The sequence below is a fragment of the Pygocentrus nattereri genome, chromosome 23 (assembly GCF_015220715.1).
Source record: "Pygocentrus nattereri isolate fPygNat1 chromosome 23, fPygNat1.pri, whole genome shotgun sequence".
Classification (NCBI taxonomy): Eukaryota; Metazoa; Chordata; class Actinopteri; order Characiformes; family Serrasalmidae; genus Pygocentrus; species Pygocentrus nattereri.
This window is the reverse complement of record NC_051233.1, coordinates 12428992-12443693: the sequence shown is the minus strand read 5'-3', so window position 1 is coordinate 12443693 and position 14702 is coordinate 12428992. Positions and strand designations below refer to the sequence as shown.

At 37.6% G+C, this 14702-nt stretch overlaps 1 protein-coding gene across 1 annotated transcript in view; it reads right to left on the bottom strand.

Moving 5' to 3' along the window:
* abcg4a (ATP-binding cassette, sub-family G (WHITE), member 4a) overlaps window positions 1-14702 on the bottom strand; it is a 55396-nt gene that overhangs the window by 30073 nt on the left and 10621 nt on the right. Inside the window, exon 2 of the mRNA XM_017701744.2 lies at window positions 10092-10329. Coding sequence (XP_017557233.1) covers window positions 10092-10320 — 229 coding nt within the window. The 5' untranslated portion in view covers window positions 10321-10329. The remainder of the gene's footprint in view (window positions 1-10091; window positions 10330-14702) is intronic.

Here is a 14702-nt window from a genome sequence, read left to right as displayed (position 1 = left end):
TAGCTAAAAAGAAGAGCTTTTCTCGGTGAAAAAGGTAAATAGACTTGCTTATGTGGTTTCTGAATTAGTATGACCTATTGAATATTGCCTATAATGGATGAAAGTAGGCCACATAGTTAAAAACAGCAGTAACGGGCCTCTTGAAGCCTGAATTTTCTCTGTACATTTATTCACTTTTTAGAGAACATTATGTTAGGGTCAGAAAAAGGCATTACATGATGCAAATTCATGATATACAAACTTCTATTAGGCACTTTAGACTCATAGCTCCAGCACAAAACTACAGAAGCAAGCATTAGACACCAAGCATGTCATGGCTGATCTACTATGTTTAGTGCAAAGGGAAAATTTACCAATGTTTGTCATACTTTAATCATCACTTTAATATTTAATGGTAACAGTGTTTATTCTTGGATGGGCAAAATTTTTTCAGGCTGGCACTGCGCAAGACTGTGTTTGTAGCCTGGCTCATGAGAAAATGCAAATGAGGCAACGTGTGAATCAACAGAAGTGACAGGCTGTGTTTATGCGCATGTGTGTGTATTTGTATGTGTCTGTTATATGAGTGTGCATGATAGTGCTAAAGTAGGGGTCTCAAATTACCAGCCTGCAGAGCGCATCCAGTCTTCTGCAAAACTTTGGAATCTTTGGTCAAATGACATTTTTTATGGATTTTTTTAGGTTAAAATAAATACACATTCCCTATATGCAACATACTTCTGCATATCTTAAGGCACAATTACTGTTTATTTGCTGAACTTAACATTTTGGAAAAAACTGAAACATGCTATTTAAACATTTACCAAGGCATTTACAAGATTATTAGAGCACTGAGGCTGGTGCTTATGTTGTTTAATGCAAAAAAAAAAAATGCAAGGGGGAAAGGTTGTAATTTAGCCATAACAAATTTAGCAATTACTGTAGTTTAGATTGAGTGTAAGTTAAATCTGCCATTGTGGACTCATTTAGGACACAGCTATAGATACAGCATGTCAGAATTAAGAAATGGATGGAATTTATAAAATTACTATACTGAAATCTAGAATTAATACTCATTTAGCCAATAATTAACTTGCATTTGCATTAGCAGGATCACCAGTGCTTTCACAATAAAGTCCCATTTAATCCTACTGTTAAAAGTATCCTACAATAAAATATTGAATAACATTGTATGTGTTTATATTAACCTGTCCAGGGTGTGTCCTGCCTTCCGCCTGATGTCCTGTAAAAAATGTCAGCTTAACTTATTACACTGCGTCTTGTGAGTTTACTCAATATGAGGACACTAGAGTTGACCCCACTCATACTTAGTTTAATTAAAACTCCTATTAAAATTCTAACCCATATTTTTAACACTGCTCTTCCTATCACAAAATGCCAACAGGCATTTTCTGGTCTAGTTCTGGACTAGTTCAGGATAGCTGTGGCATCACTGGGGGTTGAGCACACATTCTTCTGACAAGTGGGTTAATGCTTAGACAGTGCTTACAGTACTTGGGAACCCCTGAAACCACTTTAATTTCTGTGTCCAAAAACGTCACTGTGAAAAAAAGATTTCCTAACTTAAGTTAGAAGTTAGTTATTGCTAACTTAAATTCCAACATCAGCTAATAAAGTTACTGAACATAAGATACAGATTGTATTAACCTTTTTGTTAACTAAAATTTTAGGTCTCGCACAATTCAATTTGCAGTATATAAAGTTGCTTATTTGTATTTCATGTGTCTCCAGTACTAAGGCAGTACTTTAGATTTACTAACTAAATATTAAACTATTTTAAACAAATATTTTTCAATTTTCATGTTCAGGTAGAAAAAAATGCTACATAGGTCAACAAGTTTATTTTTTATTACTACCGATGATAATAATAATTACATTATTATTATTATCATCACCATCATCATCATTATTACTATTATTATTATTATTATTATTATTAGAAGTAGTAGTAGTAGTAGTTATCATTGTGTTTACATAAGAACTACTAACAAACCTTAAGAAACTAATATGTGCTTAAATGAGTGTAATGAGAGTTTGAATTGGGACTATTTTCATGCAGTGAGGTTGAGACAATTGTACTAAAATCTCCAAACAGCTTTCTGTATCTTTCTGAGGATATATTTCAGTATTCAGAGCATTGCTTGACAGGAAAACATACTGAAGCAAGGCCTCTTACTAATAGGTGTGTAATAGCAGTCTACAAATCAAAGAAAGCCCTCCACAAATCAAGAGGGGGGTGATTTCAAGCAAGCCACACACACACACACACACACACACACACACACACACACACACACACACACACACACACCCTGAGGCAGCTGCCAAATAAATACACATACAGTATGAATACATGAATACTAAACTGGTAAACAAACAAATAGGTGCTCCAAGAGAGACAGAGAGAGAGAGAGAGAGAGAGAGAGAGAGAGAGAAAGCGTATGTTATGATTGTAAACAGTGTGTCACACACATACTGTGCATTGCAGAGATACAGCAATAGATATAGATGGATGGAGACAAAGAAAGAAAGAGAGAGAGAGAGAGAGAGAGAGAGAGAATATGGATGTCTGTGTCTTTACGTGTAGGCTTATATGACATGGCATTATTCACACTATTCTGCACTGGCTGCAGGATAGCCGGGAGCTAAAGCAGCCACTTTGTGTGCAGGTTTTATCCACCATTAAGTCAGCACTCCAATCACCAGCCTGTATTGTCTGCTGCTGAAGACATGAGCATGTGCATGTGTTTTTGTTTTTGTACATTTATAAAAATGTCCTCACTTTGTAGAAAAAACAGTGAAAAGCCAAGCTTATCTACAAAAAAACTGCCCTAGTTTTGGAAAGTGTTTTCTTACAAAAGTTACATGTTTCAGACTTTTAAAGAATAATTTTTCACTTAGAAAACAGGTCAGTTGTCTGCATTTGCATACAACTGTAGATACTACAATAACAACAAAAAAATCTGTTGGGTATTTCACAAATTTAGCCCTGTTGTTTCCAACCAAAACTTAACCACAGAATAAGAGTAGAATTAAAATACTTGCAGAGTTATACTAAAGCTACACTATAGAAGTTCTTGAGATTTGGAGACCTCTCTGGTGGAAAGGTGTAATTGCACACAACATGAGAAAGAACATTTCACAATGTCAGCTGTGTTTCGAACCTCTTCCTCAAGAGGATGAATCTGATGATAAAAAGAAGAAAGAGTATGCAAAGAGAACTCAGTCAAAACTGTGAAGGATCTTTGCCTTAAAAGGTGTACGTGAATTATCTGGTATTGTCAACAAATCTTCATTAAAATAATGTTGGATTTGTACTTGAGACCTAAACAGCGAGATGGACCTTATTTTGAACCTGTGCATTGTAATGTTAATATGTATAGACTAGTCTTGCACAGTCTGAAAAACTCTCGCAAAATCTGGCCTGACGCCTCTGATTTTTAATTTTTTATTATTATTATTATTATTATTATAACCATACGTTATTGTGTTTTCTTCTCCTGACTTAGTAATGCAACTTCTTCCAATGTTAACAAAAAATCTTTACATAGTGCTGCTTTAAATAAAAATGACAAGGCTATGTGCTCTAGGGATGTTTCTCGATCAGGCCAAGTTAAAAAAAAAAAAAAAAAAAAAAAATATATATATATATATATATATATATATATATATATATATATACATAGTCCAATGAGATACTGATCTGTATAATTCAACCATTAAGAAGTAACAATTTTGATGCAAAATGCTCCATACTAAAGAAACGTATTTACTTATCGTTTACAGTGCTGGAGATAGGAACCAACTAACATTGTCACGACGGTGACAATGTTAGTTGGTTCCTATCTCCAGCACTGTAAACAGTCATACTGAAACATTGGGCAAGTTTTGGTAGTTTTATGATTGTTTTGGTAGTGACAAAATATGCATGTTCAATTCATTTGTTTGTCTTCTAAAGTCCAAGTCAGTTAAAAGTCCAAAAGGTGATTTGAACTCTGACTTTGAACCAGTTCAGTAGAGTGATCCATATTTGTATTGCAGACATTGAGACTCCTGGTTCCTATCAACGCCACTAAAGAAATCTGAGCCAGTAAGTTTCTGAAATGAACCATGTCACATCAATCCAGTCTGAATGAGTCTGTTTACATCTCAATTACTGAATTATACAGAATCCTATTTTAATGAACATATGTGTGTATATAGTATATGTATGTAAGTAAATGGCTAATAGGCCAGGTTATTCCAGGCCAGTGTTAGTTAAGCAGTCCAGCAGACAGCTCAGCACTCAGTGTTGGTGAATGAGAGTGAATTATTTACCATGTCGAAAGTCTGCTGAGTGCAGCACTACATAGACCCCCCAGCAACGAGGGTGTATGCAGGATGGTGAATGTGTAAGAGTGTGAAAACACAAGGCTGTGTGTGAACGTGCATCTAATCCTGCATGTGACTCAGAGTCTGTATGTGTGAAAATGCAGCAAGCTGCAAGTGCATGAGAAATCGAGACCAAGAGAAGGAGAGAAAGAGCGAGAGAGATGCACAATAAATCATTAGTATTGATCTCAGTAGGGAGCAAGCAAAAACATTGCCTTTACTTTGTGTCGCTGCAAGAAAATGATGTTTTACCACCACCTTTTTTTCTGACAGATGCTTTTTGGCTTAACTTAAGCAGGTTACTTGTACCAGCAGGAACAGTATTTTTGCAGAAACAATCCATTGGGGATTGGTATGTGGACAGTTTTAGTAGTACAAGGGACGAAACAGGTCTCACAAGCAATAAAAACTACACTGAAACTATACTAGAGAGCAACACTGAACCAAAGAGAAGCCACATAAATAAAACAATGCAGCTCATTAAATTAATTGCTATATTAGTCTCTGTGCTATTATTTGTCATTGATATTAGTGTGAACAAAACAGTTATATCACATACATATTTGTAAATGTAAACTCTTTACTTATACAGTAGAATGCAAAAGTGTGAACACTCCTGGTCAAATGACAAAAAAAAAACAATAATATCATGTTTCATGCCTACCATCATCAAGCCCATGTATTAACTAAGCAAAAATGCTCAGCTAGCTCAGTATGAAAAGAAAAGGCACTACAATTTCCTATTAATATTGAATTTTAATAAATGCTAATGTAAAAAGTAATTAGAAATATTCACAATTGCCCACTCATAATTTGTCCAGTGACTTCTTTTACATTTGAATGCCGAGGCTAAAGTAGCTAATGGGTAATGGAAGAGTATGTACATCAGTTTGCATTGTGCACTCTCCAGATCAAATCATGTTTTTTTGATGGTCTAAGTATGAGTAAAATGAGTTAACCCCATCTATATTATAGGGAGCACACTAAAATATGGCTAAATATTATGCACAATTTGAGTTTATCTTTTTGGAAAAAATAAAGCATAACATATAAAACGTGCCATAACTTATGGACAGGCTGCATTTTATGTTTCAATTTTCCCAGTCATAAATTCAGCAAATAAACAGTAATATTGCTTTAAAATGTAAAGAAGTGTGTTTAGAAGTTTCACATGTTTTCATTTTTAGAACATTAACAAAATATGTAATGTGCACAACTTGCATACTACGTTATGCCTATATTATTACACATTACCCAGATCTCATGAAGGTGTTATCTAGTCTCAAATAGGGCTCTGTGGTTTCTGTATAGCATACTGTTATTTTTAAAAAATGGACAGAAATACAGACTAATTTCAAGCAGCAAAGTGGCTTCTACCACATCTCCCAAGTGGCAAAACTTACCACAACATCTGCTACAGAATTCCAGCAGCGATTCACATAAACACTTTTTGATGAGGCTAAAGTTAGTTTCTTATTCAAAATGTCTGTTCCACTTTAAACGGTGCATCAGTTAGATTCATTTTTAGTCAGACAGAGCTGACGCAGTGTCCTAACTGAAATAAACTGGAGGGCTGCATTTCTAATGCTGCGTCAACCTCTATTGTGTAGCTATAGATTAAATACAGATATTTGAAGCTTCTAAAAGACATGTTTTATTTGCTGGTGACATATTAGCAGTGTAGCAGTGGTATAGAGCTGCTGCTGCTCTTTTCGGTTTTTAATAATCTTTCAATTAGGCTGCTGCTCATATTCATAGTGAGTGGCATATCTAGAACTTCCAGGCCTACAGTGATGATTTTCTCATGAAATTCCTCCCATCCATTGTAAATCAAAACACGATTGGTTGATTCCTCTTCATGATTATGCTGATGGGTAATCTAATGCGTTAGTCCTTCTCTTAGGCTCTTGAAGTCTGAACCAAAGTCCTTATAAGAAAGACTGTTTGTTGCCATCTTTAAAACGCTGCCGGGCAGTTATTTCCAGACATACAAGACCAGAGTCTTACCTCTTTAAATGGGGAGAAACTAAAATTGTCGAAACTGAAAGTCAAAAAGTATATTTGAACCTCATGAGTAATTTGTAGTGTTTGGTATGCTCTCAGTTTTGGGATGCTCTGGCTACTGCGTTTGTGCAGATCTCCACAATGATGCGACGTAATGAGGAAGCCGATCGGCCCTTTTCTTGGAAGGGTTGGATGTTCTCCACAGCCAGACTCCACGTTGAGTATAACAAGTTTTCCCATTCAAATATTTCAACCAGTGACTGGTCTCCTCCTTTATAAGGCCTCTGTAACATCTATGAGGACAGAACTGTGCAAAACATTAACTGGGCATTTTTGTTTAATGATGATGACATCCTAACATCATATAAATGTGGGGAAAACATGTAAATAATCTTTAGTATTGGGATGCTCAAATGCTTTTGTGCCATTGTTTATAATCAATCTGTCCAGAAACCTAAACATACATGAAACACTTTAGTCCGAAGATTCTGTTTAGAGCCAACATTTACTTATCTTAATAAAATCATTTCATTCCAGCTTTTTAATTTTGTTCACATCTTTTAAGTACAGGCATGAAACAAAAAACAATGCTTTATGTAAAATCTGTTTATTTTGCTTTTTTTAAAGCCAGTACTAAGATAAAGTTTCTCATATGTTATATTAGCATCAAGCTAGCAGGGTTAGCTCAGCATTGTGTTGATTTTGATGTCAGCTCCAGTTTAAATCAAGACATTTTGAGCTCATAACAGGCAAGTAAGAATTATACCTTGTACTTTTTGTGTTTCAGTTTTAAAGTAAGTCTTTTTCTTAAGGCTTGAACTCGAAATTTGTCTTTCATTATCCAAGCATTAGCCTGTTAGCTTTCTCCTAACTTACTCAGCCTGGTTCCAGTTACAAAGAATGGAGGTGTAAACAAGTTAAATGGAGTCCGCCAGCAGCAATCTGTGTTCAATTGGCAATCAACCTTCTCATAACATCCACATTATTGCTATAGTTTCAGATTTACTTGGCTGTCATGCCAGCCAAAAACAGCACAATCTCCCAAACACGCTTCAGAAACGCTTAACAATAAAATGACAAATAATGATAACTTACAAATGATCATATTTTCCATGGCTTGGCTAAAACAGTCATGAACAATGCTTCTGTTTCCCGACCAGATGTGTTGGCTATAATCTTGAAATACCACAATCTTGTGAAAAATGAGGTGGATAGGAGAGAGCTTAGCTATATCAAAGACGTGGGCAACATCTACCAAGATACCACTGACAAAAACAAATAATCTTTGATCAATTTCACCTAGACATTTCTAAAATTTAACCCTTTTGTTTTTCTTCCAAAACTTAATGAAACACGAGTAGTACTGTCATATTGGCAGAGTTTAAATATATGCATGGTTTTATTAACTAAATTAGAGGCATGTTTTTTTTTACTTCCCAGAAATTACTAGGCCTTCTCTAAAGGCCTAGAATGCTCTGATGGTCCACCATATGTCCTAGCATTGGCCTTCATTCATTAAGATTATGGATTCAATCTCTGGGAATGCCACAGCCATCCATGGCCAGGAGTCCAAGAGAGTATAGCTGGCTCTCTTTGGGTGGGTAGAATAGGTCCTGCCAGCACCATGATATTAGCGTGATATTAGTCAGTGTGGGTGTCTGTTTCGTGAAGTTATAGAGTTGAATTTTTGAAGTTATAGAATTAGAATTTTCAGTGTTCTTCTCTAAGCATGTTGAGCTGTCCAGTGAGTTTGTGTAAGCAGCAGTTTAAAAAGATGTGGTGTTGGCTTCACACTAGCCTTCACCTAAGCTTAGTTGCATTATTGCATAGGACACCAACTGCTGGGCAAAAAAAGTGTTTCAATTAGGGCTGGGTGATAAAATGATTATGATAATTTTTGATCAATTTACGAGTAAAAAAAATGGGTCGCAATATATTTTAGCAACGGCAGAAACGTGGACTTATATATTCCCTGTTTCAGTGCAGTGCCCAGCGATCTGTTCTCCTGTGACCAAGTCTGAGTGATAAGTAGAGTAACAGTACTGACCTACAGTGAACTCACCTCTTTCCTTACATCCTAACAAGCTTTAGCAGTGTTAAATCACGTCCGCACCACACAACTCCAACACTGTATTACAGAGCTCAGTCATATTTTAGTATTAGTGCGTTCCTGAGCAATGAAAGTGAAAGAATTCAGTGGGTTAACGTGAGTTACAGCCCTGGTTTAAATGAAAGTAAACCGAGGTAGCGGCACTGGAAAGCAAGAGAAAGCTCTTTCCAGGCTGTGGCATGCGCCCACCCCCCGGGCCCCGACGATGACGGCCAAGAGAGCCGGCAGAAAGGCGAGGCCCAAACACTCAGCGGTGACGCACCTCAGCGAGGACGCTGGGAAGAGAGCCGCAAGTGTGGAAGGGACGGAGCGCAAAGCCTGAGCTCCCCAGACAGACACGAGTCACAGGAGTGACGGCGGGAGCTAGGAGGACCATGAGAGGCACCAAAGCAAGGAGCGAGTCCTGAGCATCATGCCCGAGCCCTGCCCCCTATTATGCAGCGAGGCCACTATGTTCGACCCAGGCGGCTGAGCTGCCAGCTGGGGGTGGTAATGGATGAGGCAGAGTGGTGAGCTCTCGTTCCCTCTCAGCTCTGATGCTCAAAAATTAAATGAGCTGAGAGGGAGCAGAGCGAGAGAGGGACGAGCAGCAGTAGAGACTGAAAAAGCTGAAAAGCTCGAGACAGAAACTGAAAACTCTAGCTTAAGCCACTGAAAAGTGGCCAGCATATCTTAGTGCTGTGTTTGGTTTGTGTGTATTTATTTGGGTGAATAAAAATAATGCTGCAACACTGAATCCTGCCTCCAGCTAACTAACTTGAAGCAGCGCTCCGTCACTCGCACAACACGCCGAATTGATAATATTGTAGATCAAACAAGACACAAAAGCACTGCTTTCAGTTTAAATGTGGATAAAAGGAGGACTCTGTTTGTCTGGTATGAGAGATACAGTTAATACTTTTACACAGTGAGCGTCAGATATATTCTGGTTCACCCCTTAAACTACTACCTAGCCAGAGACCTAGCCAGTGGGACAAACGCATGTTGCACTGCAGGAGGTTCTGTGCAGTTTCACATGGTATACAATGGCTTTTTCCTGCTTTGCATTATGATTGTAAGGGTGGTGCCCTGACCCAGTGCCCCCATAATTGGCAGCTATTGAAGGGCAAGACTTATCTAGCGGGACAAAAGTGCACTGCACTGCCAAAAACAGTAGTAGCAGTTATGAAGTCTGAACTTTGCTCCTGTTTTTGTTCATTTCTATCCATTAAGTTTAATGATGACTTAGAATTGAAGTTTGTACAATGGTTTGGGAAAGGGAACAAAATTGCAAAAATATATTTTTCGCTGCTTTGGGATAAGTGACAAATGGTGTAAATTATATTTTTTACTGAATCATTTTACACATATGTATTATACTCCCTAACAATAAATCCACCAATGTGGCTATGTCAGCAGGTTCTCACTTGGATTTTAACTCTTAATTATTCAATAACCATCAATTATTCAGTAACTACTATGAAACTAATATGTAGCTTATATAGGAACTGAAGTGTGGACGCAGTGAGGAACTGAAGTGTGGACGCACTGACACATTCGTAGAGTTCAAAGGATTAATTGCAGCCATTAAAGCCCTCAATTATATTAAGGGAAACTGCTGCAGTACCTCTCCTTCTCCAGCAGGGTCCCTCATGGATGGTGTACGAGAGCTCTGTGAACTCCAGGTCCACCGTTGAACGTCGGGGCAGATGAGAAAACCTCTGCGCCTCTGTAATGTGGTTCTCCACCTTCTTCAGGTGGGTCAGCAGGGCTGCATCTGGAGGGGCTCCTCCAGCTCGCCTGGTCTCTTCCATGGGGATGGAGACCGAGCCCTGCTCTAAAGATTTCTCTGCCATACCAACGACCTGAAAAACAGGAAGTGAGGTGATCGTGAGTAAGCTTTTACTAATAAGCATAATCAGATGTAATGGGAAAGTACACTGCATGACAAAAGAATGGAAGCAAGCATTGGTTTTACATGATTAACAGTTACGATAACACAACATGTTGTCAGAACAGAAGTTTGTCCATTACACTGTTTTGCACTGACACCCTCTTAAGGTTGATTCATATGCCTGTGAAGATATCTCTGTCAAGATGGGTTTATGGGTAAGCGTGCTCACAGAGGCTCGCAGAGGCCACACTGTGCAGTCCTCCAAAAATGTCAGCTACACTTCATTCCCAAAGAGACCCAAACAATACGTGAGCTGAATCAGAACTGGCCAAAAATCAAATGCAGCATTTCCAGGATAGGATGTCAGAAGAGGTGTGATATTGAAAATATTAATAAAAACGATCTTCTCAATGTTAAAACAAAATGTGGAATGAAGTCATTCTGTAGTTGGTTAATGCTTATATTAGGTAACTGGGTTTGAAGCAGATTTATCTATGGAAAAATTAATTAGGCACCCTGTGGAAAACAGGCAGTCTAAGTAAGAAGAAATAGATTATACATACTACAAGCAAGCTACCATTACCACTGCGTATTGGAATGACGTTGCATGAAAGTCTTAATCATTTTCTTCATAACTTTCATATTTCATAAGCTACATTCCAAAAGTGAGTGTTATAAGAGGCTGTAACTGTCTTCATTCCAGTCAAATAGATGGGTAATGTAAATTTAAACGCTTATAATAAAAGAAGCTGAACTCACAATTTTTTTTGTCTACTGAAAGTCGACCCATTTTTCCACAAAGCTGGGCTATAAACTATAAACAGATGGTGTCTCTTCAGTGATCTACTCTGTAAAAATTATTTTTAGAAAATAATACAAAGAGCGTCACAGATTTTTGGCTTTCAGCAGTAAATTGTAAGCATATAGCAATATGTGTGATAAGGGGTGTGGGAAAAACTCGATTCTTAGATGCATCGCAACGTGGACATGAATGATTCTGAATCGACTCATAAATGTCAAAAATTGATTTTCTATAGTGCAAAATCCCTCCAGCTCCCTCTGCTTTAAAGATCAGGTTAGATCAGGAGTCACAACCCAAATGTTAAGAAGAGATATTTTGTCCTTTCAACAAAGTCAAACCACCTTGGAAGCCACAGCATTTAATATCCAGTATGTCTCAGTATGTGCTGATGTCCTAGTATAGGCTAAAATATATAATCGAGAGCACAGATTTACTTTGCTCTGCTTGAAACTTTAATGTCAGCTCAGCTATAGTTTTTCTTCCATCTCCACCAGAAAACTTTTCCTCAAAACTAGAAGTTTCTTGTAAAATGTCTCTCAAAGTTTACCAGCCTGAAGTCACATCCCCATCCAAACCCACCCTCTCTACAACAAGACCAAAACCAAAGTCATAAAATCACTAAAGAAAACGGGCAGGATGGCTGTAACGTGCTGCATGGACATCCATTACCACTGGATCTTATTTCACCCTAACAGCACATTTTATCGCAGATGAGTGGCTTCAGCTTTTCAGTGAATGAGAGTCTTCCAGTTCATTTGCCACATCACTTCCATTTGCTTTATTAAAAAAAGATATTGGAAGTAAATTCATCATAGGTCATTGCAAATACTTTGCTTTAAAACTACCAAGTCCTCAGACATTAGGAAAATAGAAATCCTGTATATACAAAAAACATGCATTAAGATGCATCGATAATCGTTTTATAATCGCATCACAGCCCTCTGAATTATAACTGAATCGAATCGTGAGGTGCCTAAAGATTCCCACCTCTATGTGTGATCATAAAACACACTTTCTGTTAATTTGAGGGGAGCTTTTACCAAAATAAATAAATAAATAAAATTAAATTAAAAATGCATCTATTTCATGCAGTTACTGAATAATTTGCCTTAATATCTGGTCATGTGATCATGTGGTCATATATCCTGGAGCATAAGAGGTTAACCGAAGCACTATTATATAACATCAGCTACTTAACCTGTTGGCTGCTGCTGCCAAAGCAACTTAATGACCACATTTGACAAAGCTTACAGGTTTGCGTGGGGTAATTTGGTGAGGTTGCCAGGCTCATGATCTCAATTCAGTACACAGCAGTGTTAGCTTGCATGTAGCAGTATTTCTTCTCCTTAACAACATTGTAATTCAATGGATCTGGCAACGTTCTGTAGAAAATACATACAGACAAACATATTGGATTTGGTCATATTGGATGGTCATATTCAAATTATGTTCAAGTGTGTTTTGTCTGATGACTATATGTCTGCGCAGATTGCTCATAGATATGTAGACGCGAAGCATAATAGGCATCAATTTTTTTCTTAGATAAATCATGAGTAGTTAATGACTTATTAACGAGATAATTAATTATGTAACTAAACAATCTTAATTTGTGTAATATAGTGTTACCAATATTTTTAATCTTTCACTCAAGTTCAGAAGTTGTGTTTGTTGTCCACTACTACAAATCCAACTCTAACAAAGTTGAAAACAGTACAAAATCACTATATTTGATATTTTACCTAAACAACATTATGCTTTTTTTTTTACTATATGCACATTCTAAATTTGATGCCTGCAACAGCCCCCATAAAAGCCGGGACAGGAGCATATGTACTTCTGTATTACATCAAATTTCACTTCACCAGTACTTAAATGTCATTTTGGGGACTGAAAACACCAACTGATCCAGTAATGGAAGTGTAACTTTTTGCCATTCTTCATCCAAAACAAGTCTTCAGTTGCACAAACGTATGGGGGTCTTCATTGTCATATTTTACGCTTAATAATGTAGCACATATTTTCAGTAGAAGACAGGAAACCAGTCTAGCACTTGACTCTCTGATTACACAGCCACAATTTTATTACACACTGTAACATCATGTCTTGCCCTGTTTTCCCGTCACTTTTCTGGCCATGTGCCACTGTTTTCTTTTGTTTTTTCTGCTCCTTCCCGGCTTCGAACCTTTGCTTTGCCCCTCATGTGTGTACGATCTGTTGCCTTGCTCTGTAATTTTTCCTTGGTGTTTCTTGTTCATTCCCCCAGTATTTATACCCCTTTAGTTTGTTTATAGAATTACTACAGTTCTGTTCTGTTTCATTACTTTCTGTAGTAGCTCTTTTAGGTTCTTAGTGTGTTTTCTGTCTTTTTAGTTTCAGATTTAACTGTGCTGCCTTTATTACGGACACAAATGAAACTTGCAGCTCCTACTTGCAGCTCGTCTCCCACCATGTTACACACATGTAGAATGTGACTTGCCGTTGTCATGTCTGAATAAACATGAGTGTCCAGGAAAAAGATTGTGTCTAAAAGTACAGTTTGCGAAAAAAAATATATCTTTCAATGTTAATAGTGTTGTCACAGATATGCAAGTTACCCACTAATACCCCCCATACCATGACACACCCTGACTTTTTCTAGTCCATTTCAGATGAGCTGATGAGAAGTTGGCAGCATTTCTGGACGTTGCTGATATATGGTTTCCACTGTGCATAGGACAGTGCTAAAGGTCTTGCATTTGTGAATGCAGCGGCAAACAGTGTTTATTGACAACATATTCCCATGTTCCTGTGGTGATATCCATCACAGAAAAATATCAACTCCGGATTCTTTTTTGACAATATTATGCACCATAGAGGGTAAAATACCTTAAATCCATGCAAACACTTGTTGAGGAAGGGTGTTAACAGTTGGACTGCTTTTTCAAAGTTATGAGCCTTGACCCATCCATGCGCCTAAAGACAAGGGCTTTCCTGGATGCTTTTACACCAAAGCATGATTGCATAATTACAGCAACACTCCTAGTCTTAAACTGCCTCTCTCACACCTTTTTATAAAGTGTTGCAGGCATGAATTTCAGAGCAAGCATGTGTTTACAAAACAACTAATTTGATAAGATGTCTTTGTACAGCCTTTACTGACTTGAAGGTCAATAAAGTGGATACACAAATCACTGCTTTGCGTTTCACATATTGTCGCAACATTTTTAGAATTGGGTTTGTACATCTCACACACACTCTTCTAAGGGGCAGAACTCTGATGAGTAATGAGTTATTCTGAGTGCGTGCTTGAATCTACAGCACCACAGCTGCGAGGTCACGTGGGATCCAAGAGAAGAAGACGAGGAGCAGAGAGATAAGAGTGTCGTCCAACGGGTTTATCATTTTCAGTGATGAAAGAGGACCCCGCCACATTTGAGTCGAACACCTCCCGAACAAAATTCAATTATGCCGGCAATTCATCTGAAAGAAAGCGAGAGAAAATTGCTTGATTGAAGTTTTAAATATTTCTGTCCTCTGTGGTCTCGGATTTGCAGCAGTTCTAT